The following is a 20,665-nucleotide window of genomic DNA, read 5'->3' on the forward strand; positions in this document are numbered from 1 at the left end:
TCGTTTTTAAAATAAGAATAGGGAAAAATTCCTTTTCTTTTTAACAAATTTTTATTTTTGTTGTTATAGAAAAATTGATTAAAAATAGGAAAATTATAATTTGCATTTTTTAAATTTTCTGTTAATCTATCTAGCGAGGAATTTAAAAATTGATAACTATCAATGAATTTAAAATGATCTAGAGTAAACGTTGTAAATTTTTCTGAATTTACAGGAATAATCTGAATTCTCGAAAATAGTTTTGGGGGGATATTTTTGAAAATCAGATGAGAGTCATAACCTGTAAAATTATGTAGTATAATGGGAATAAATTTTTTGAATCTATAATTCAAATTGCAGTGATTATGGGACATTCCCCGAAATTTCCCTGTCAGGTGATCGTGGTCTCTTACTCTGATATCATCATTATTAAACCCCTCCTCACATATATGACACTGATGTTCATAATTATCGGGAATAGTATCTATATTCATTTCTACATAAGTATTTATTTTATCTAATAAAATATTTAATTGATTCTGAATATCAAATAAAAAATGCTTAATAGGATCTTTACCACAATAAAAATTACAATATAATAAAGTATCATCATTTTCAATAATAACAATAGAATAACATATAGGTTTATGAATCTGAATAGTTTTAGTAAAACTAGAATTTAGATTTACAGCATCTACGTGAACTTCCTCTAGAATTGATTCAAAATCTGCAAAAATCACTACAGGATGATATAATTGCTTTTCATAATTACTAAATTTAGCAATCGCCTTTTCTCCAGTCGGAGTAGAAACTTTTTGATATTTATAATTAGAGCATAATTTTATGTGCTCGTTTAAGGTATGGCTTCTCTGGAAGCCTATTAGACAGCGGGGACAGAATTTTCTAATCCCTGATTTTTCAGACAATAGTCTGTTAAAGTTTCTAATTAGAAAATAATGGGATTTATATAATAACAAATTAATTTCTTTTTCAAATTGATATTTACTTATATAAATAGGGTAAATTATTTCTTTTTCGTATCCAAATACTTGAATTTTCAAACAATTATTTTTTTCGAATGAAGGGATATTTTTAATATTTACTGGAAATTTTAGAGTATTTGTATTTAAATATTTCAAAAATTTCCTATACGAATAAATTGAATTTTTGTTATTAGTATTTGGATACAAACTAGCAATTATACAGTATAAAAAACAGTAATTATCACTACATTTAATATTCAACAAACAATGCTTATTTGATAGACGTTTGGGTAGGATGACCCCTGCACACCCCCCATTCTCAGCCTTATAAATTCCTAAATGAATATCCACAAATATAATTTCTTTAATAATCCACCCAGACCCATTTTTAATAAACTGATCAATGAAGTTTAAAATTGTGTCGAAAGCATTTGTTAACCTTTCATTGATCATATATTGAGATAAAATATGTTCTACCCGACTGGAGAAAAATATGTCTTGAGTAATAATCTCATCCTCCAAATATTTTATAAATCTTATCTTTAAATTTAATAAAAATTTCATTCTCGAAATTAAATCATTATTAGTTAAAATACTATAAATAGTACCTCTAATATTTTCAAGTAAAATACTCGGATCGCTATAATTAGAGATAAATGCTCTATAACTTCTCACATAACCTTTGAACGCTGTTTTTCTTAATGCAAATGTGAAAGCCATATTACCATAGAATAAATTTTATACACTTAAAATATAATATTATATACTTAACATAGTATTAATTGAACACTGTTGTTCTTAATAAATTTTATATACTAAAAACCGTTATACACTTAAAACATAGTATTAAAACTAGAACTTTAAATTTTACTGTACTCATCCAAATGTTCTTGTATGGCGTTAAATGCTTGTTTATACTTCTTGAAGTCAGTCACCTTGATATTATATTTGTTGGGAGGGTATGACCCTCTGGATTTGCTTAGACACACATAAAAATTTGCCTTAAACTCCTGTATCTCAATTCTCTCTGAATCGCTAATTTTAACTTTAAAGTCAGGAATTTTTAATTCTAAAAAACTTTAAGTTAAAAACCAAGTAGAAAACTACTCTTTAAAATCCGACTTCGAGTGAGTTAAAAAACAAATAAACTTATGAAACGAAAAGTATAGCTATACTTTTTGTCTTCATGTTTATTTGTTTTTTGAAGTCAGTCACCTCGATAGTCGGATTTGTTGGGAGGAGTTTGTCTCCTCTGGATTTGCTTAGACACACTTAAAGTTTTGCCTTAGAACTCCTGTATCTCAATTCTCTACCGATCCCATCGGCTAATTTTAACTTATTTGATTAGTTTCAGGCATTTTTAGAGTTGCTTTTACTTTTCTCCTCGCGTTAAATCCAAATCAAATCTCTGTTTTTTTTCTTGGTAGTCTCCCCAGTTTTTGTTTTTGAAGTTCTCTTCTTAGTTGTCTTCTTTTCGAAATCAAAATCAAATTCTAGAATTAGTTTATAAAAATATATAATTTAAATTAAGATGGGTGATATTATTACTAAAATAGAATTACGTACCTCTGTCCGACGACATTTTTTCTTTAGCACTAGAAGAAATAACGAGTAGAAGAATCACTGGGTGAAGAATCGATGAGTGAAGTTTTTAGGAAAAATTGCTCCCTTTTTATCCCCTGTTAGTGGCCTACACTCGTGTTTGAGGTGACGCATGCAAGTAAATTAGGGCACATCCGTCTTTGAAGGTAACGGTTGAAACTAAATTAGGACATATCTGTCTTCGAAGGTAACGCTTCTTAATAGCTATGAGGAAGTGTCATCGACCCTAGGTCATTGGGAGTGTTTGTGTGTTTTCCTGGTTAGGTTATTAACCTTCAAGAGTTGCAGTCATCAAGCTTAAAACAAACTATCTATCCTAAATTTACAAACTTTTTTAATAATCTCCCTATTGTTATACTAACAGCTAACATGATGAAAACAAAAACCTATCTGAAGAGTATAATATAATATTTTTAAATATAGCATGGAAAATAACGAGGAAAGTTGTGTTGAGGTGAGCGAGGAGAGTGCAGCTGCGGCATATAGAGCCATGATTAGAGGGGTGAAGAATTATGATAAAAATAAAAGCACTCGTCTAATCATGGCTGTGATGCCGCAGAGTGCTTACATCCCATACAGAGTCCACGATAGATATTTAGCCCAGCAGAGGTGGGTGGCTCTAACAGCTAGGAGCGAAAGAGGGATAATCAGAGCCATCGCACCTCAGCTGGAAGAGGTGGACTCTGTTTGTCTATATAATATCGGGGAGGGGCCACACTCTCCTCTAGAATCACCACCATCGTCATCCCCGTCATCATCATCATCATCATCATCATCATCATCATCGGACAATGAGGGGTCTAGTTCTTCTGAGGATGAAGCTCCTTCTACAAAAAGACGGAGGAACTAGAACCCCCTCATAAAAAACACATCAAGGAATTAAATCATTTCAGCATAGTATCTTCATGAGAACAAAAGTGTCAATGGCATCATTCATCATCTCATTTAAACTCTATTATTTAATGTAGCTTTGCTTAGTGATACCAGTATTCATTTTACTTACCGAGTGTAGTCTAACAATCTATTCGCGTGTTTTAGTTTTATGTTTATTACACATGATTTTACAAATTATTTTTTAATGGTATGAATTGTAACTCGTGGTATTCTATATTTAAATTACCACTTTTAAAAAAGATGTAATCACATGGTGTAATACGATACTGCTTAATCAGAATTTTACTCGGCACAGACAGATACTTTATTTTTAAATACATTTTAGAATTTTTATTTAATTTGATTTTAGTAGTAATTTTATAACTGGTGATTAGATCTGTTTTAATGCATTTTATACCTGGTAATGTGGAGTACAATATTTTATATTTAGAAAAATGTGTCATGTTTTGTAATAATTCATCCTGTAATTGTTATATTCTAATTGGAGTCTATAGTATTTAAAGACAGCACAAAATTTAAAGTGTGTCAAACATTTTCATTAATTTTTATTTTCACATTTTAACATGATCTTTACATACAAAAACTTTTTTGTAATTTGTATTCATTAAAAATTGAATGTAGAATTTTTCTGTTAAATAAACTGTGTTCTCAATCAAAAATTTATTTTAAAATTTTTATTACACTCTCCTGTGGAATCATCATAAAAAATATTAATGGAGGAATTATATAACATCATAGCTGAGTTAATCAACTTCCTATCATATGCTTTAAAGTTGTTTCGGATAAAAACCATATTTTGTATGAGTCAGTTTGGTAGATGTCTATATTAAAATTTAAGAATTCAATTTTTGTATTGATGATGTCATATAAACTAAAGCTAAAATCATAAATCACCAGTATATTAAGCTGGATGAGAAAATCCTCTAGCTATTCTCACAGGTCAACCTGAATGCGGAAGTTTTTATCAGGGTTGTCAAGTTGATGGGTGAGGGAGAAATCCCCTACCCCTGGGTAAGAAACACGGAAGTAATCTTTTTTCTATAAATACTCGACAGACATTCACTAGCTTTTAGAGAAAAATCACGGTAGCAACCACTGGAGAAACATGAGTATCAATGAGTGGACTCAAGCAAAAATGGATAGTAAGTTTTTTTTTTAAAAAAATATGTTTAGTAGTAGTCCTAGCTATAATAATCTATATATAAAATTAATTTTACTATTTTAGATAAGCCCGGGGTTATACTAGATTGCCAGGGATTCAGATTTAAAAATGAAGCATGTTTACACCCATACAACGGATATTTAATACGACAGATGGGGTATACAGGTTTTAATTCGGAGGATTTTGGAGTTATTAATTTTTTCCACCCTGAAATACGGTGGGATAAATTAACTTTATCCGATAAAAAAACTGTTAGATTCTGTAATAGATTACATAAATTATATTTATCGTATAAGCCTGAAAATGATGAATGGATTCATCATGATGATATTGTTTTTACTTTTAAAAATTTATTTCAAAAATATGGATTTATTTTTTTTAAAGGGGGGGAAATAGAAAAACTTTTAATTCGTAGAGCAAATGATATCTGTAATACCGCCATTAAATCGCTAGATGTGGAAAAATTCGGAGTTCCAAAATCTTCCGAAATTAAAATACTGTGTCCCTATCATTGGGATTTCCAACACCATTGCGGCTTGTGTAATGTCTTTTCATATAAGCATTATATGAAAACAGGTAAAAATATATTATTTTGTTTTAAATATTACCTCATTTTGAAAATATTAAATATATTTTTACTTTTACATAGAATTATCGGATGTATTCTGAAAACCCTTCCTGCATTGAAGAAAAACATGAATGTAAATTTTGTAAATAAAAACACAATTTTATATTTTAAATAGATTTTTTTATTGAATTACAACATTGATTATTAGTTGTTACAATCGGTTTTGACAAATGAAAATTATTTTTAACAAACTTTTTAACAAATTCATCGTTATAAAATTTATCCGTTACATGTAATTCTGATAAACATAGATTTCTATTAATTTTATATAAAAAATATAAGCAAAAATAACCGCAGTTTAAGGAAAACAAACTTTGGTGAATAATATTATTCCAACAATATTTTTTTGAATTTCGTTTTATAAATCTGATGATATTTGCTTTCCTCGGTTTTAATCCATAACTGTCGTAATAAATGCAAGAATTTTTATCTTTCGTAAAAAATACTGATACCCAATGGCTTCCTCGCTTATTTCTTTCATCTAAATTAATTATAAATGATTGCTTATTACCAACTCGAAACGGGAGATCGTCTGATGCAAACACTCCCCCAAAATTTCTTTTTATTTTCGGATCGCTCGCCGCTAATCTCCATAAAGTAACGGTATTCATTAATAATCGGTGAATACAGTTCGTGAATGATCAATTTCTAAAGTATTATTATATTCCAACAAACAAATAACATTTACCGTTTCTTGTATCGCCTTTGAGAACTTTAGTTCAATAGCAATGTTTCCCAGCTGGTTCACGCTTATATGACCCTCAGATCCTGATTTATCAGGGGTGAGGTCAAAACAATATAGAGCATAGCCATCTTTATATTCATCATAAGATATATTTGTAGATCTGTGATGGTGAATACATCCAGTATCTTCAAATAAGGAGATAAAATTTCTTGCATAAATTTTATTGCTATAGTCCGGACAGTATGGTTTAGCGGGAACCATCTGATTGTCTTTTGATAAACATATATAATTTAAATTATAATTTTTAAAATTAAAAGGATTACGCTTTACATTTCCGTTAAATGCTGAGTTGGAAACTAATCCCAGAGTTATTCTGTAGGGTAGCTGACCTATAACTACATTCGAAATACTTGTAGACTGAATTCCACTCGTTAAAGTAAAAACTTTAACATCAGTTCTACGAAATGGCATTTTTATTATACCGGTTTGTAAGGCTTTTTCTATCCCAATTTGAACTGATGAACTGACATCTACTTTATTAATTTTCAACGATGCATTTTTAATAATGATTTTATACTCATCGTTATTTGCCATTAGTGCAAAATTTTCTTTAGATCTCTCCAATTTCACCCTCAGGTCCACATTGTTTATTAAAAGCTTTGGCTGATTTGCTAAATCGATATGAAGCCGCCCCATTAAATCTATTATTCTACTTTCTTTGCTAATGTTAAATCTTTTAACTAATCCATGGTTAGTGTTATTTTCATCTAAGGGATTTATCGAATCCATTTGTCCTGCAGTATCTTTAAAAAATAATGCGGTTGTTAAAAAAGTTTCTTGCATTTCTTTCGAATTAAATAGTAAGGCCTCTAATATACTTTTATATGGGTAATTAACATGAGCGCTAATCTGTTTATCATTTAAAAACATCGTACACTGTGAAAACATACTATTTAAAAAATAATTAACAGGTGTGACTTTGTCTTCAGAACTTAGATTCGATCCATCCTTCTTTAGAATTTTTGCTTGAATGCATAAATAAATTGAATGTAGATCCATATAATGCTCACCCGATCCTGATATCAGAAACTCAATAGGTGCTCTGCTATCCGATATGGTGGCTACTGGATGAGCAATAACTTCGTAAGTATTCTCAATTGCTAGTTGAGTCGAAACAGTATTAAATAGGTCCAATTCTGATTTGAGACAACCACACGAATGAGGATCCATTTCTAATCAGCAAAAATATCGTTAAGTTTTCGCTTCTTCTTCTTCTTTTGTGACTGAATTAATCTTTTTCCTCGTTTTCTTTTTATACCTGATCCTGTCTGGACTTTTTTAAGTATATCTTGCTTAATTTCAGATCCCACATCTTTAAAACGAGACTTTGTAGATTCTTTAAACGACTTCCCTCCAATTACATCCGATCCTACATTTGATGCAAATTTTAAAGCCTTGCTACCCAGATACTTCCCCACTTTAGAAATTAGGGGAATAGATTTTCGAAACAGATTCGTGAAAAATCCATATCCCCTCTGTATTTGCGGTCCAGCGAAATAATTCCCTCTTCCAAATTGTTGTGTAAAAGGAAAATCGTGTTTCCATATCGTTCCTCCTGCCTGATTGCAGTAATAATTTATACAATCCTTAGGATCGAGCTTCATTTTCTACTTCTCAAAGACGAACTAACGTTAATAAATAAAATATAACGATATTTATATCTGTTTAAAAGATAAAACTAATAATGTTTTTCCCCAAAAAAAGATGATTTCTTTCCCGTTAGCAGTTCGCAGCTCAATTTCAATTGTATCAATATAATTACGGGTTAATGGAAAGTATAGAGGGGACTGGTAAACTCTAACTATTTGATCGGTCTTCTCCCCCATCACAGGTATAACCCTTAAAAGAGGAGCAGATATATCTCCAACACGATGAGAAGCAACAATATTTGAATAAATAAAAATTTCTGAAATTCCTGCAGACAATTCGATTGGATAGTCGCTCACATATTCACCCTCAGAAAATTTGTGTGTTTTAAACCCTAACAAATCTTTTAATTCGTTTCCAAATTCAATCGTTATATTTTTAGGAACTTTTAAAATGATTTTGTTATTAGGTAGTAATGCTAATTTAGTATATTTAAAAATCCCTAAAAATTTTTCTGCAGATGAATAAAGTCCAATAGGAATAAAAATTTTTTCCTCTACATCAATTTCCTCGACAACTTTTTTATTTCTTTCTATTAAAAGTATAAATTGATCTTTATAAAATTTAGAATTTGATATATATTCCCCTGACTCCGCTCGCAATATTAAATTTGAAGTGCCTTGTTTAAATATAATTTCTTTCAGCGGAAAATTTAATAAATAAAGTAATTTGTGAGCATTTTTTTTCGTAATATGCAGCTCAAATCCTTCTTTCAAATTTATTTTTATGTCTTTATAATTCTTGTCTAAAACGAATTCTGCCGTGTTAGACCCTGTTAATGAAACTATATTCTTGTTTATCCAATCGAAAAGAGTCTCTCCTTCATTTTCTTTAGCTGTAGTTAATGGAATCACATATGTTTTATCTTCTATTTTTTCTCTCCTAATCTTATGTCTAGTAATAGTATAATCATTATTATGATTAGATATATTAAACCAATTTCTAGGAATAATAACTTCTGTCAAACCAACCACCCATTTTCCATGTAAATCAATAGGCGGACTCATTTTCACGGTGAAATGAGATTGGTTATTTTCAGGGAATAACTTCATGCTGGCATTGCTTGTCAGAGTCACAAAAAAGTCTGATTGCATCATTTTGTTACCTTCTGTAATTCTTCTGTATAAAATCGTCCTTCCAAAATCTCGTTATTTAAATCCTTTAATATATATGTTGGAGGATGAGATGGAAAACGATCATGAATAATAAATATTTCCTTAGTCCAACCGGGTAGGTATCCTCGACTAAATGTTTTACGTATTTTCGAAATTCGAACAAACTCACCAATATTAAATTTAAACGTATTTCCTCCTTTTATACCATACAACTTTTCGAAAATCATGCTATGATGTAGGGGGGTAACTTCCGATGGAGACATGCCAATACTTCTATGAAAACTATTATTATAACTTTTCACAATATCTGATAATTTATCGATATATTTATAAGAATTACGATAAGTAAATAATCTATATATTTTATTCCGCAAAGTTTTATTTAATCTTTCCACAACTGCTGCTTTTGTATCTGAATGAGTTGAATAATGATTAATTTTAAATTTTTTAAAAAGATTTTTTACTAATCTATTATAAAATTCTTTTCCTTTATCAGTTTGTAAATTTTTCGGAACGTTTCTTTTTTTAAAAATGGTTTGAAAAGCATTAAAAACTGACTGAGGTTTTTTATCTTTTATAGCTACGACATAGCAATACTTAGTAAATACATCGATTACAGTTAGTAAATATTTTATTCCATTATTAAATCTAGAAAATTGTTTTAATACAATTAAATCAGCTTGCCATAAGTCGTTAGGATAAAAACTTTTAGTTTTTCTTCGCGAATATTTAATTCGTACAGGTTTATGAAGTGTATAAGTTAATTGAGAAGACAACCATTTTTTAACATCAGATCGCGGTAAATTCGATTCTTTAACTAATTTACTCACACCACCAAAAGATGCTGGAGATTTCGGATTATAGTATATCGATTTCAAAAGTTTTTCCATTCAAAATTTTTCTTCCTCTTCCTCTTAGATTTTTTCGGTTGATGAAATAGCGATGGAGAGAAAATTTCTTCTGGAGTTTCCAGTGATTTCGGTTGATATTGTATTTTTTCAGGTAATGTTGTCAAACCTTTGTTTCCAATCCACTCTTGTGGAAGGTTTATTTTCTTTAAAATAGTCCAAAATTCGTTAAAACCAACAGGAGGTGATACCGTTTTCCTATTTCGCATAACATACGAAACGAGGTCTACCATATGACTTCCGATAATGGGTTTCCCTTCAATTGTTAATTCACCTTTAGAATTCCATCCATAATGATTTCGATCAAGCTTAGCAATTAAATGTGGTATATATTTTTGATATAATTGAGGTACTGATAAAGTTATTTGTTTAATAAATCCATCGTCGTGATCAGCTTTTTCTTTTAGTCGAGATTCTGTTTCTTCTGTTTGGTTAGACACAACAGATACTCTAACAGGTTCTTTAGGAGTGTGAACGGTTTTCTGATATCTCGAAATCAATTGACTTAATAGCTTGACTTTACTGTCATCAGGTAAATTTGTACTCTCAAGTAATTCCTCGATATTAGAACCAATTCTTATTTCAGGCTTTTGATAACTCATCAGTAATTCGGGAGGAACTAGGGCCATCTGCTTCGCCATTAAATTCTTTTTCCTATTACTTTACCAATTAATCCTCCTGCCATAGACAATAATGGAGCCAGTAGAAGAGGAAGGAATCCACCGGATTGATTAACCAAAATTTTTTTCTTGGTATTTAAAGGAATGTGTTTTTCACTTAATTTCCTGATAATTTTTTTATATTTTCCTAATTTACGAACATCAGCAGGTATATTTCCTCTCCGCAAATTATCACATATTTCGCACAAAACTTTAATCTGATTTGGAGTAGCTTCTTTCAATATTGCTTTTCGTTGAGAAGGAGTAGTCTTCGCTAAAAAAGCCAGCATATGATAATTTTTCTTTACGTTCTTCATTTTATAGGCAAGTATATCCAGAAAATACCTTGTTTGTCAGGAAAACAGGAATCTCTCACAGAAAATTTCTTATCCGTTGTAGGATGAAAATCCAATAACAAATAACCAAATTCCTTTTCTGTTGCTTTTTTATATGCATCCATGAAAAAATTAAATTTTCCTGCAAAAGCCTGACGACCCAAGCAATTCACCTGACTTTCATCACGATTATTTTTAAATAAAATCAAGTAATGAGTATTTAAACTTATATCTCTCATAATCTTATTTTTCGGAAACAAATTTTGCATTATTAAAATCACACTTACATTACAATGATGAGATTCTGTTGTAAACAAAAATGCTGTTTTTGGAGACAACTCATGCATCAAATCATCGATTATTATCAAATCCCATCCTTCAACAGATTCTGGTAACCCATACATAAATGTGATATCGCTTTCTTCTTGAAAAAACGGTAGATATACAGAGTAACACCACAAAATCTTCTTCAGAGAATTTTCATAAATTTTGTTGTGAATAATTTTTCTTACTAATGTGGTTTTTCCCGATTGGGAAGGACCCACAATTACACAAGTACTAGGATGTTTGAAATACATATTAATCAACCTTGTCAACCTTGGGGAATTTAGAAAATTTATAATATTTCATTCCTGGACTTATCTCTTTAAACATCAGTAAAGTTTTCTTATCATTTTCTAAACATATTTCTCTCATGTCTTCTGCACACCGTTCAAACGAACCATATAATCCATTACATACCTCATTAATTTCCCCATCCTCATCGACAATTATAAAACCATATTTTCCTTGTCCTTTCCAAATATCTTTGACTTTAAAATAACGAAGGATAAATGGAAAATTATCAGGAACATCGAACGAGAAATTTTTAGCTGCAGAAACACATGCGTCCAAGCTCTTATATAAGCACTTAGAGGCTGAATAATTTTTAGAGTCGCCGTAAGTAAGTACGAAACCATACATCCCCATGATCCTGGTTTAAATATAAAACTAGTTCCCTCTTTTTAAAAAAGTAATTTATATAAAAATACTGACCAATCATATTTACTTTTAAAAAACCTAACAACCAATCGCATGTTTTTAATTAACAGCAATCATGTATTATCTAGAGATTCTAAACCTTTGAATAGAACAAAGAAACAAAGTTCACCCCTCACGTTTTGTTAAAAATACTAATCATATGTTTTTAAATTATTACAAATACTAATACTAGATCGTATATTATCTACAGATTAAATATATATCACAATAACTTACGATATTTCCTAACTTTGTGACAAAAAATAATTCCAGCTTTTCAAATCCAGCGCCTCTACTAACACACAAACAAAGAAAAGCAACAGGTTTACACAACTTAGTTCAGGGTACAAACTCTATGACAGAGGGTGCTAGTATAATTTTTAAAAAATAATTCGATTTTATCATTACTTTACATTAAATTCTAACTAATTAAATTTTATTAGTGGAGGGAGATGATTATCAGATGGGTGAGGTAGGAGGGGAATTATTTTTGATGCCGATAAGGAACAATTTTTGACTTCACTTCAGAGTAGAGTGTAATCCTCTTTATTTTTATAACTCAGTTTGTATCATTCATTTACTTTAAAATCTATATGAATTTAATTTTATACCCCAAAGTGTATCTTTTCTATACTATTAATGTGAGATCTGGAAATCCCCTTGACGTAAAATTATAATAAATTATATTCAAATTAATTATTTCTTCTTTTTTATATCCGGATATAATCTGAATTATAATAAAATTATTCCCTATATTGAATCGAAAATTTTCTTTTTATAAACATCCCGCCTAAAACGGTTTTGGATATAAACATTCTGCTTTAAAACGGTCCTGGACGAGAAAATATGCATTTCCAGCCGTATAACTGTCAACTATCTATTGTTCTTACGCTGAGTACAGATCATCTTGCAACTTAAGTTTATAGTTAGTGCTTGAATTCACCGTATTTTGTTTTTAATCCCGGGAACACCTATGGCCTAAGCACACGCATGTGACCAAATTTTCCAGCAAAAAGCTATATAAGATGCTTCCTTTTCCCCCTCAGGAGAGTCAATCATCGATTTAGATTGAGTCGCTATGTTACTCGTGCCTACGGAATATATTTGACTTTTGTGCCTCAAGTGCCACCGACCCTTCCCTAAAAAGGAATATTCGATTATTGTGACCAACAGCATATTTGAATTACTGATTGTCTAAGAGGTATGGAACCCATTTATGTGAACTCTCTCTCTCCCTTCGCGTGATAGGGATATATAGGTTTTTATATGTCACCTGTTTTATGTCAGATTTTTGTAACGTATATTTTGTTTTCCATTAAATTGTTGTTATCCTGTTAAATGGTGTTCTGTTTGCTGGAATATTCGCTTATCGCCTTACCACGACTCCACCTTTTCTCCTACACTCGACCGGATGAAAAAGTAGTCCCGTCTCTACAGGATCCTTACTGACAAATAAGCTATCTTAGACTCGTGGGCAAGTCCTTCCGAGTTGTTGCCGAAATGAAACAGAGGTCAGACCTCGTTGTCCCTCCTCGGTACCCACATTTCTATGATGCAACGTTTGAAGATTTTAAGATCGTCTTTGTTCTGTTTCAGTTCACTTAGTGCCACAGACCAGGTAATTAATTTGTTCGTGAAGTGTGTAATGAGTTTCTTCTGCCAAGGGTCGAAAAGAGCACAATTATATATTATGTGTTTTACAGTGTCGGGTACATTATCTCCACAGTTACAGTTTGGTTGATTTATAATTTTGAATCTAGTTAGATAATTATAAAATTTGCCATGTTCTGTAAATATTTGTGTTAGCCGAAAATCATGGGTTATAATTTTGCAGTTGTATCTAGTTTCTAATTTTGGGAAGAACTTTTGTGTAATCTGTTCTTTATTATCTTTATGCCAACGAGTTTGCTATTTCCTGATTGACCAATGCTGGAGATGTAAACGAGCGAATACCACAGGGACGTCACTATATTTAATTGTGTCATTTAGATAACCGGTAGTGGCAAATCTACATTAATAATATTCCAGCAAAGATGAAGATGCAAGTCAGCTCTTGAGCGGAACGTAAGGTCATCTGCATCCAGCTGGTGGATAATTTGGATGAATAAGAATCAAACTGTGCTAATTGGGTGTTTATTCTACTCCTAACATTAATAATGTCCACCATCTTCATTGTTTATCTTCTTTCTCGTGTTAATAATAATGTACAGTTATCTTCATCAGCTTCGTAGATTGCCGGAAACTTAGGTTTTGTGTGGCAGGCATGACCTAGTAACAGCTTTTTGCTTCAGACGGATTAAGTGAACTCATTAGTCCTGAGGGGGAAGATTGGTGAGGAAGAACTGACGAAGTTATTAAAATTGTTTATCCTACTCTTCACATTAATAATAATGCACGGCTATCTTCGTCGTCTGGACATGTATCATGCGGCAGGCATGGCTCAACAACAGCTTGTCAAGGTATAGTTTTTTTCCCTCTTTGAGTGGATTAAATGAACTTATCAGTGAGAGTGTGGAGAGATAGGTGAAGAGGAACTGATGCTCGGGGTAGGCATTACTTCCCCACATTCAGAAAGTTATGTTGGAGAAATTACTTTAGGTTCAGTACTTTCCTAAGACCTAGTGAAGGAGCAAGAAGACAAAATTCAACTCAAAGAATGAGTCTAATTAAATGAGGAAGATGCAGAGTTGACCTGACCTGTCCTGTACCTGTGTCCATTCAATGCAAGGACCTGGACCCAGTCGAAGAAGATCAATAACTCTAGGTCACTTTAACAGCGTTACAATCAAGGATTTTATGGATTAGGAAGTTAGCGAAGTTGCGTGAAGAGCATTGAGCTTTGCCCCATTCAGGTGAGTCCCTTTGATTTTGGGCGATGTAAGGTGGTTGGGGTCGACGGGATGTTGATGTCTCCCTTGAAGGCGGATAGTGACGTGATCCAGCAAATCTTCGTCCCTCAAATGAACAAATTACATAGGATATACATGGCCTAATACGATAAAAAAAGAACGAGTTGAGAACGGATATTAGGATAAGATTGCTATTATTTCACCCGTTAAGTAAAAAAAAGGAGTTATGGGGAGGACAATCGACTTGTAGTTGGAGAAATGAAATGTGGTATGCAACTACGAGTGGGTTGAGGCATAACCCAGGGTTGGTCAGCAACAGGCCCTTGACTTCGAAGGGCATAGGGAGGAGTAAATTCTGGTTCCTCCTTCGTTTTCAATTCGGAAACTTCACTTTCCGTCTTGTCGTCACTTTTCGTCACTGTCGCTTTCGTCTTCTGGTTCCATCTGTTCTGCCGGTTGTGGAGTGGGTATAGAGGCCAGTATAAAATCATACCAAGGGTCGGTATAATTGAGTGGCTGTGGCGTCTGCATTATTGTGTCATGTCTTGGCGATCCTGTCACGGTTATTCCACTGGTTTCTAGGTCACTTAACTCTCCATGGACCGCACTTCGTCTCCTGGTGGCTCGATGTGCGTCACTTCTTCTTTACTCTCTTTTCTTGGTTGATTCTTATATTTGACCCTGGCAGGTCTTCTCTCGTGTCGTATGGGTTGAATCTCACTTATTTCAGGATTTGTACGGTCTCACTATTTTTTAAGTTTCCCATTGTGTCCTAGGTCTTCTACAGGGCCTGGAAGGTGAATAAAAATGAACGGTTTTCCCATTTGGTAGCATAATTTACTTATTTGCATAATCCAAAATAATGCCTTCCTTTTTTATTAAGTCATCTGATTATTTCTTCTGTCAGCGATGTGACCGCTGATCGGACTATTTGGCAAGCCCCGGGGAACTTGTGTCCCCGTAATTTAAAGGTGAGAACCACCATGCCTATGGTTGTGACAGACTGTCCATTTGCACCTGCTATCTTCCTTGTTGTCCCAAATTGGGCAGTGGCTACAAGTATTTTTAGTGTGAGCACAGTTTTTTGTTGAATGCCCATAAGCGCAGCAACGGAAGCACTGCAGGACTGGGCAGAAGTCACACACCCTGCAGCGGGACCATTCGATATTGATTTTTCCGATCATTAGCAGGTACTTTCGTAATTTAGGTGTTACTTCTAAAACATGATTTTTAAATTTGGCTTCTTTTTATCCAGTGGTAAATTTTATTTGAATTTGTTGACCAAATTCCTCTTCAGAGAATGTTTCTCGGATGAGGTCGTTCTGATCGTACATGCATTTTATAATGCACTCATTTGTCTGATGGTTGGGGACAGAGTATAAAATCATGTGAGTCTTCCTTTTCTTAGGGAGCCTAGTACTGACGTCAGGAAGTTTTTCCTTAATGCCAATTTCAAGGTTGGCTATATCTTCTTGTTTTTCGAGGTCAATTGCAACACCACCAGCGATCTTTCTAATCTGATCGACGCCAATTTTCAAGGCAGAAGGCTGGATTTCCGTTCGCAGCAGTTTCTGAAGTTTTTCACTAGTGCTGTTTTCATCCTTGCTGTGAACCAGCAGGACATTATTGGAAACTGTACGTGTTGCTTGTTTTGCTTTATAGGGCATGTTTACGTTAATACCTGATTTTAGCACTGTGCTATATAGTGGCTGGGTAAAAGCAGTTGTCTTTGCTGTCCCCATGGTGTTTAGCTTTTCTAGGATATTATCCTGTTTTTCCAAGATTTTGCTGTCCTTTTTGTCTTCTATTAATTGGTCTAGCTTGGCAGAAATTTCTTTTAATTTTTGTATACCAGTGTGGTTGGTGAGAATGTCTATTATACGTTCGACGCTTCTGATGATATATTTAGGATGTTGCCGTTTGCCAATTTTGGCGTCTTTATTATTAGCCAGATAAACCTTGATTTCGTCTAAGACCTTGGATGCAGCCATCCGCTGGTCGGTAGTATTTAAAAAATTGTCCTCAGACATGGTTGCAGATAAGACACAGTGTGAATCAGTTCCCACTTCTACACCAGATGCGCGAGGAAAATGGGAAAGCCCGGCCAACACACTAGTTTACGACCGGCACCAAAAAAATAACAACTATGCGTAAACTGAAGTACAGAACAGAAACAAGAGAGCAGGGTACTCACTGCGAATATTTTACTTTGTAATCCGAAGGAAATGTTCTGTGGGAGGTCACTGTGATGAGCCGCCGAAGAGAAGTTGCACATTCCCTCGGTGAGAACTCCAGGAGTTCAGGCACCGCCGAATGGTTGCACCTACCACGTGGTAGGGAACAAAGCCCTTTGTCCAGCGGAGAGAAGATAAAACGTATCGCGTTTCAGGGTTAATTAATTTCACGCCGTCAGGATAATTACAATAGCACTACGTAGGAAATAACCACTAACGAAGAATGAAATAGAAAAGGCGATTCGAGCACGTGGAAGATGGTGCAAGAGACCGAAAATACGGGCTCCAATAAACCAGTCAAAAGTCCACCAAATTAAAAGATACTAGTACCTACGGGGAGCGCTTGTCTTCCTGTCACCAATGATGTGTTATACTCCGCAATAATCCACTTGGTATTTAAAAAATGACGATCAAACCCGGAGCACATGTAAGACACAGCATAGCACCTCTGACCCCTAGCGGCTGATCTCCGATAGAAATACAGTAATACCTCGGTTTTCGTTGACTTCGGTTATCATCGGTTTCGGTTTTTGTGAATTTTTTTCACGAAAAATTTATTTCGGTTTTCGCCGATTGTTTTCGGACGGGTTATCGATGAAAACAGAGGTATCACTGTATATTTTGTTGGAAAGTTGAAATATTATACTACAAAGGTTACATACCTTCTCTTGACTGTATCTACAGATACATTCAAATTCAATTTAATCTTATGTTCTTTGGCAGTTAGAAACGGGCTCACCTGGCTACTGCTTTTCAATAGTGCATTCTCTTCGGGAATCGTGCGTCGTTGTCGGCCTGACGATTTCCCCAGCGACACAGAACCTGTGTCCCGATATAACTTCAGGATGCGTGATACTGCTCTTTTTGATATCTTCAAGCATTTCGATTTCTCCTCAGAGATCTTCCCCTTCTCTCGATGTGTCACAATTAGCTCACGCATTTCTTTGCAAATTGGCTTCAGCATCTCGCTTGGATGAACTTAAACTCCCGCTCCCACATCGACCTTATATAGCCATTGACGGTGGGCCAGCCGACCAATCAGTGGCATGATTGTTTGCACCAGAAATTCAAAATTCAACCGATCCGTTAAGGAAATGGATCAGTTCTAAACGGTGTCCGTTTCAAATTTAAATCGACATAACAATCTTTTTTAAACGATGTCCATTCTAGAGAAAGGAGATTTTTCGATATTCATCAACATAAAAGGAAAAGTGAAAGTTTAAGTTGAAAGTAAAAACATAATTTTATTTATCATAATAGTTATATTCAGTGTTGTTGTTAGAGTTTAACCAAAAAATACGATGTGTCCAGCATCCAAAACGGCTTCACTTTCTACAAGACAACGTTTCCTGTCGCCAATACAATCTAGAAATTTCCTTTTAGTATTATGGGTGAAGACACGATCGCAGAGCTAAAACACATTGAAGACATTGCCACTAGCCATGGATACAAAAGTAGCCTTATCCGCAATTTAGCTCGTAAGTGTTGTAATATAAACACAGCGCATCACACCTCCGCAGGGCGAAGTGATCCTAACTCGAGCCCCGACCAGCACACGGTTGTACTATACAACAAAGACCTCCATTCCTTGTACAGGGAAATAGCGCTAAGGAAGGGCACCAAGTTAGCGTACACGAGAACGCCATCTATCTATTCGCTTCTCAGAAACGCCAAGGACAAACCGAGCATTTTAAGGGCACCGGGCGTTTATAGTATCCCGTTAAGAGACCACAGATTCCAAAGGGACCTAGTATATATTGGTTCTACCAAGAGATCCCTCCAAAAAAGGGTTTCTGAACATAAGAATGACGTTGCCAAAAAAAAGCACACCACCGCCCTGTCGACATATGCCACGAATCCCGATGTAAAAGCGGACTTCGATAACGCCACCCTCATTAAGAAGTCGTTCAAAACGGACCACATTAGGGCATTGGAGACCCTGGAGATTTACAGAGCTACCAAATCGGGGAAATGCATTAATTACAAAGACAGCAACGTTTTATCGTACGCGTGGCGATACATCTCGGAGGTCAATCCACGATGGTAGACATGGTTTTATTTCCTGCATTGATATTTTGCGACGTTACGTTAGTAGACTCAGGTCTATTATATCAATCTTATGTTTTGCATCGTCATCGCACGCTGGAGATGTTCGATTTTTTGAACTTCAAAAGAGTTCTATTCTCATGACATTCCATTAACGAACCTGAAGAAGATCTCGATGGAGATTCGAAAACGTTAGTTTTTTCTGTTAATTTTCGTCGTTTGTACCGGAAATTTAAAGGTTGAAGTTGCTGGATTAGACTTTATATGTACCGGTAGTCACGAGTGAAGTTTGTTTTCGAGAAATTCCTTCTTAGTTTACATTCTCATTATGTATTCTAACTGTATATCAAATTTCAACTTTCAACTCCTAACCGTTTGGGCTCTGCGCTTATTATTATTACTAATATCAACCCATATCGATTATATTATAAGATTAGGAAACATTATCCTTCACCTTATGAGAGGTGTTTTAATATATACAGTTGTAATTAATCGTGCGATTACACGGGTAATTTGCCGAATTATTAAGGGCCAGATTAGCAACAGCGTAAACTTCCGAAGAATTATTCAATTTGTTAATAGAATTTCCAATATTATTGATTTTTTAAATATCTGATATATTATTTATGTATTTATCTGTTTTATGTGCTTTCATTTTGTTCCATTCACAATTAATTCTGTAATGAATTTATATTTCCCATTGTACACTGTCTTCTGCAATAAGTAAATAAAACAAGCTTTTAATTAAAATTTCATTTGTTGTCAACAAGTAGATGGAAATGTTATTAATTGATTTTGAATTTTCACGAGAAATGTTCAGAAATTAATAGCTTTAAAATCGATTAAAAGTTACGTTTGCACGCTATTGTCATTGTCGATATTCAAGAATATAAGGTTTTGTATTTCTGAAAAAAAATATATATATATATATATTTTGACAATTTATGGACACTTGATAATCTCATATGGAAAAATAAAATGTTTAGTATTTTTATAATTCATAAATTACGATTGAGTATTTAATGCGATATACCGGCATATTTACTCCATGTAATTGGCTAGAATTACGCCCATTACTAGCAGTCTGACCCGCAATGGGATCAAGTGTCAGAGGGATGAGGCGATAGGGCGGATCTACTCGTGTAATCGAATCTCAAAAATTTTTCTACAGCAATCGCGGCATGTCTCTCACTAACCACCCGTTCTATTGTCGGACTGAACGAGCAAAACTTATTTTTAAAAAAGCCTATTAATGCCTACAGAGCAAGAGAGAACCAAAAATGTAAAACCAACAATAATATATTTAATTGGTATTATTTAGGACGGGTCGGCAAACTTTCGGCAGTGTTGTGCCGAACCTAAATTATAGTTTATTCCGGATGTCGACATAATTCTACCAATTTTGTTACATATAGTATCAAAATTGATCCAGTTATAATGGATTTCAAAAATTAATAATTAAAATTTAAATTTTACTAATTTCTACTCAGAGTGCCATTGTTGTTTGTTTGTAAAGTTATGGCAACTGCAACACTTGGGCGATCTGCCCATGGTGGATGCCTTCCGGGAGGTCTTTTTAACGGAAACTGGTTTTTATTTAGGAGTTACTGATGTAGAGAAAACCCGGAAAACTCCACGTGGCCAGCTTGTTTGAGCGAGGCCTGAACCCACGACCGAACTCTCAGTGTTCAGAGTACGAAGACTGCTCGGCCACTGGTGAGCACCTGAGTGTCATTGAAAACCGTCCTGAGTGCCACGTTTTGCACGCGTGCCATAGGCTGCCGATCCCTGATTTAGTGTATATTTCAAATTTAGTTCAACACTCGATTTATTGTTTTGATATTTTTAACATCACTATA

At 33.8% G+C, this 20,665-nt stretch overlaps 1 protein-coding gene and 1 long non-coding RNA gene across 2 annotated transcripts; one reads left to right on the forward strand and one right to left on the reverse strand.

The window, feature by feature from the left end:
- Positions 1–4,273: 4,273 nt before the first annotated feature.
- Positions 4,274–5,360, forward strand: LOC136976985 (uncharacterized). The gene is made up of 2 exons (XR_010881012.1): positions 4,274–5,196; positions 5,270–5,360. It is a non-coding gene; the product is annotated as an uncharacterized lncRNA (long non-coding RNA).
- Positions 5,361–5,858: 498 nt separating this feature from the next.
- Positions 5,859–7,163, reverse strand: LOC136976970 (uncharacterized protein F54H12.2-like). The gene has a single exon (XM_067272372.1). It carries the CDS (start codon positions 7,161–7,163, stop codon positions 5,859–5,861), a length of 1,305 nt encoding a protein of 434 aa, XP_067128473.1.
- Positions 7,164–20,665: the final 13,502 nt, after the last annotated feature.

This window comes from Centruroides vittatus, unplaced genomic scaffold, assembly GCF_030686945.1.
Source record: "Centruroides vittatus isolate TY-2023 unplaced genomic scaffold, ASM3068694v2 contig_436, whole genome shotgun sequence".
Lineage (NCBI taxonomy): Eukaryota > Metazoa > Arthropoda > Arachnida > Scorpiones > Buthidae > Centruroides > Centruroides vittatus.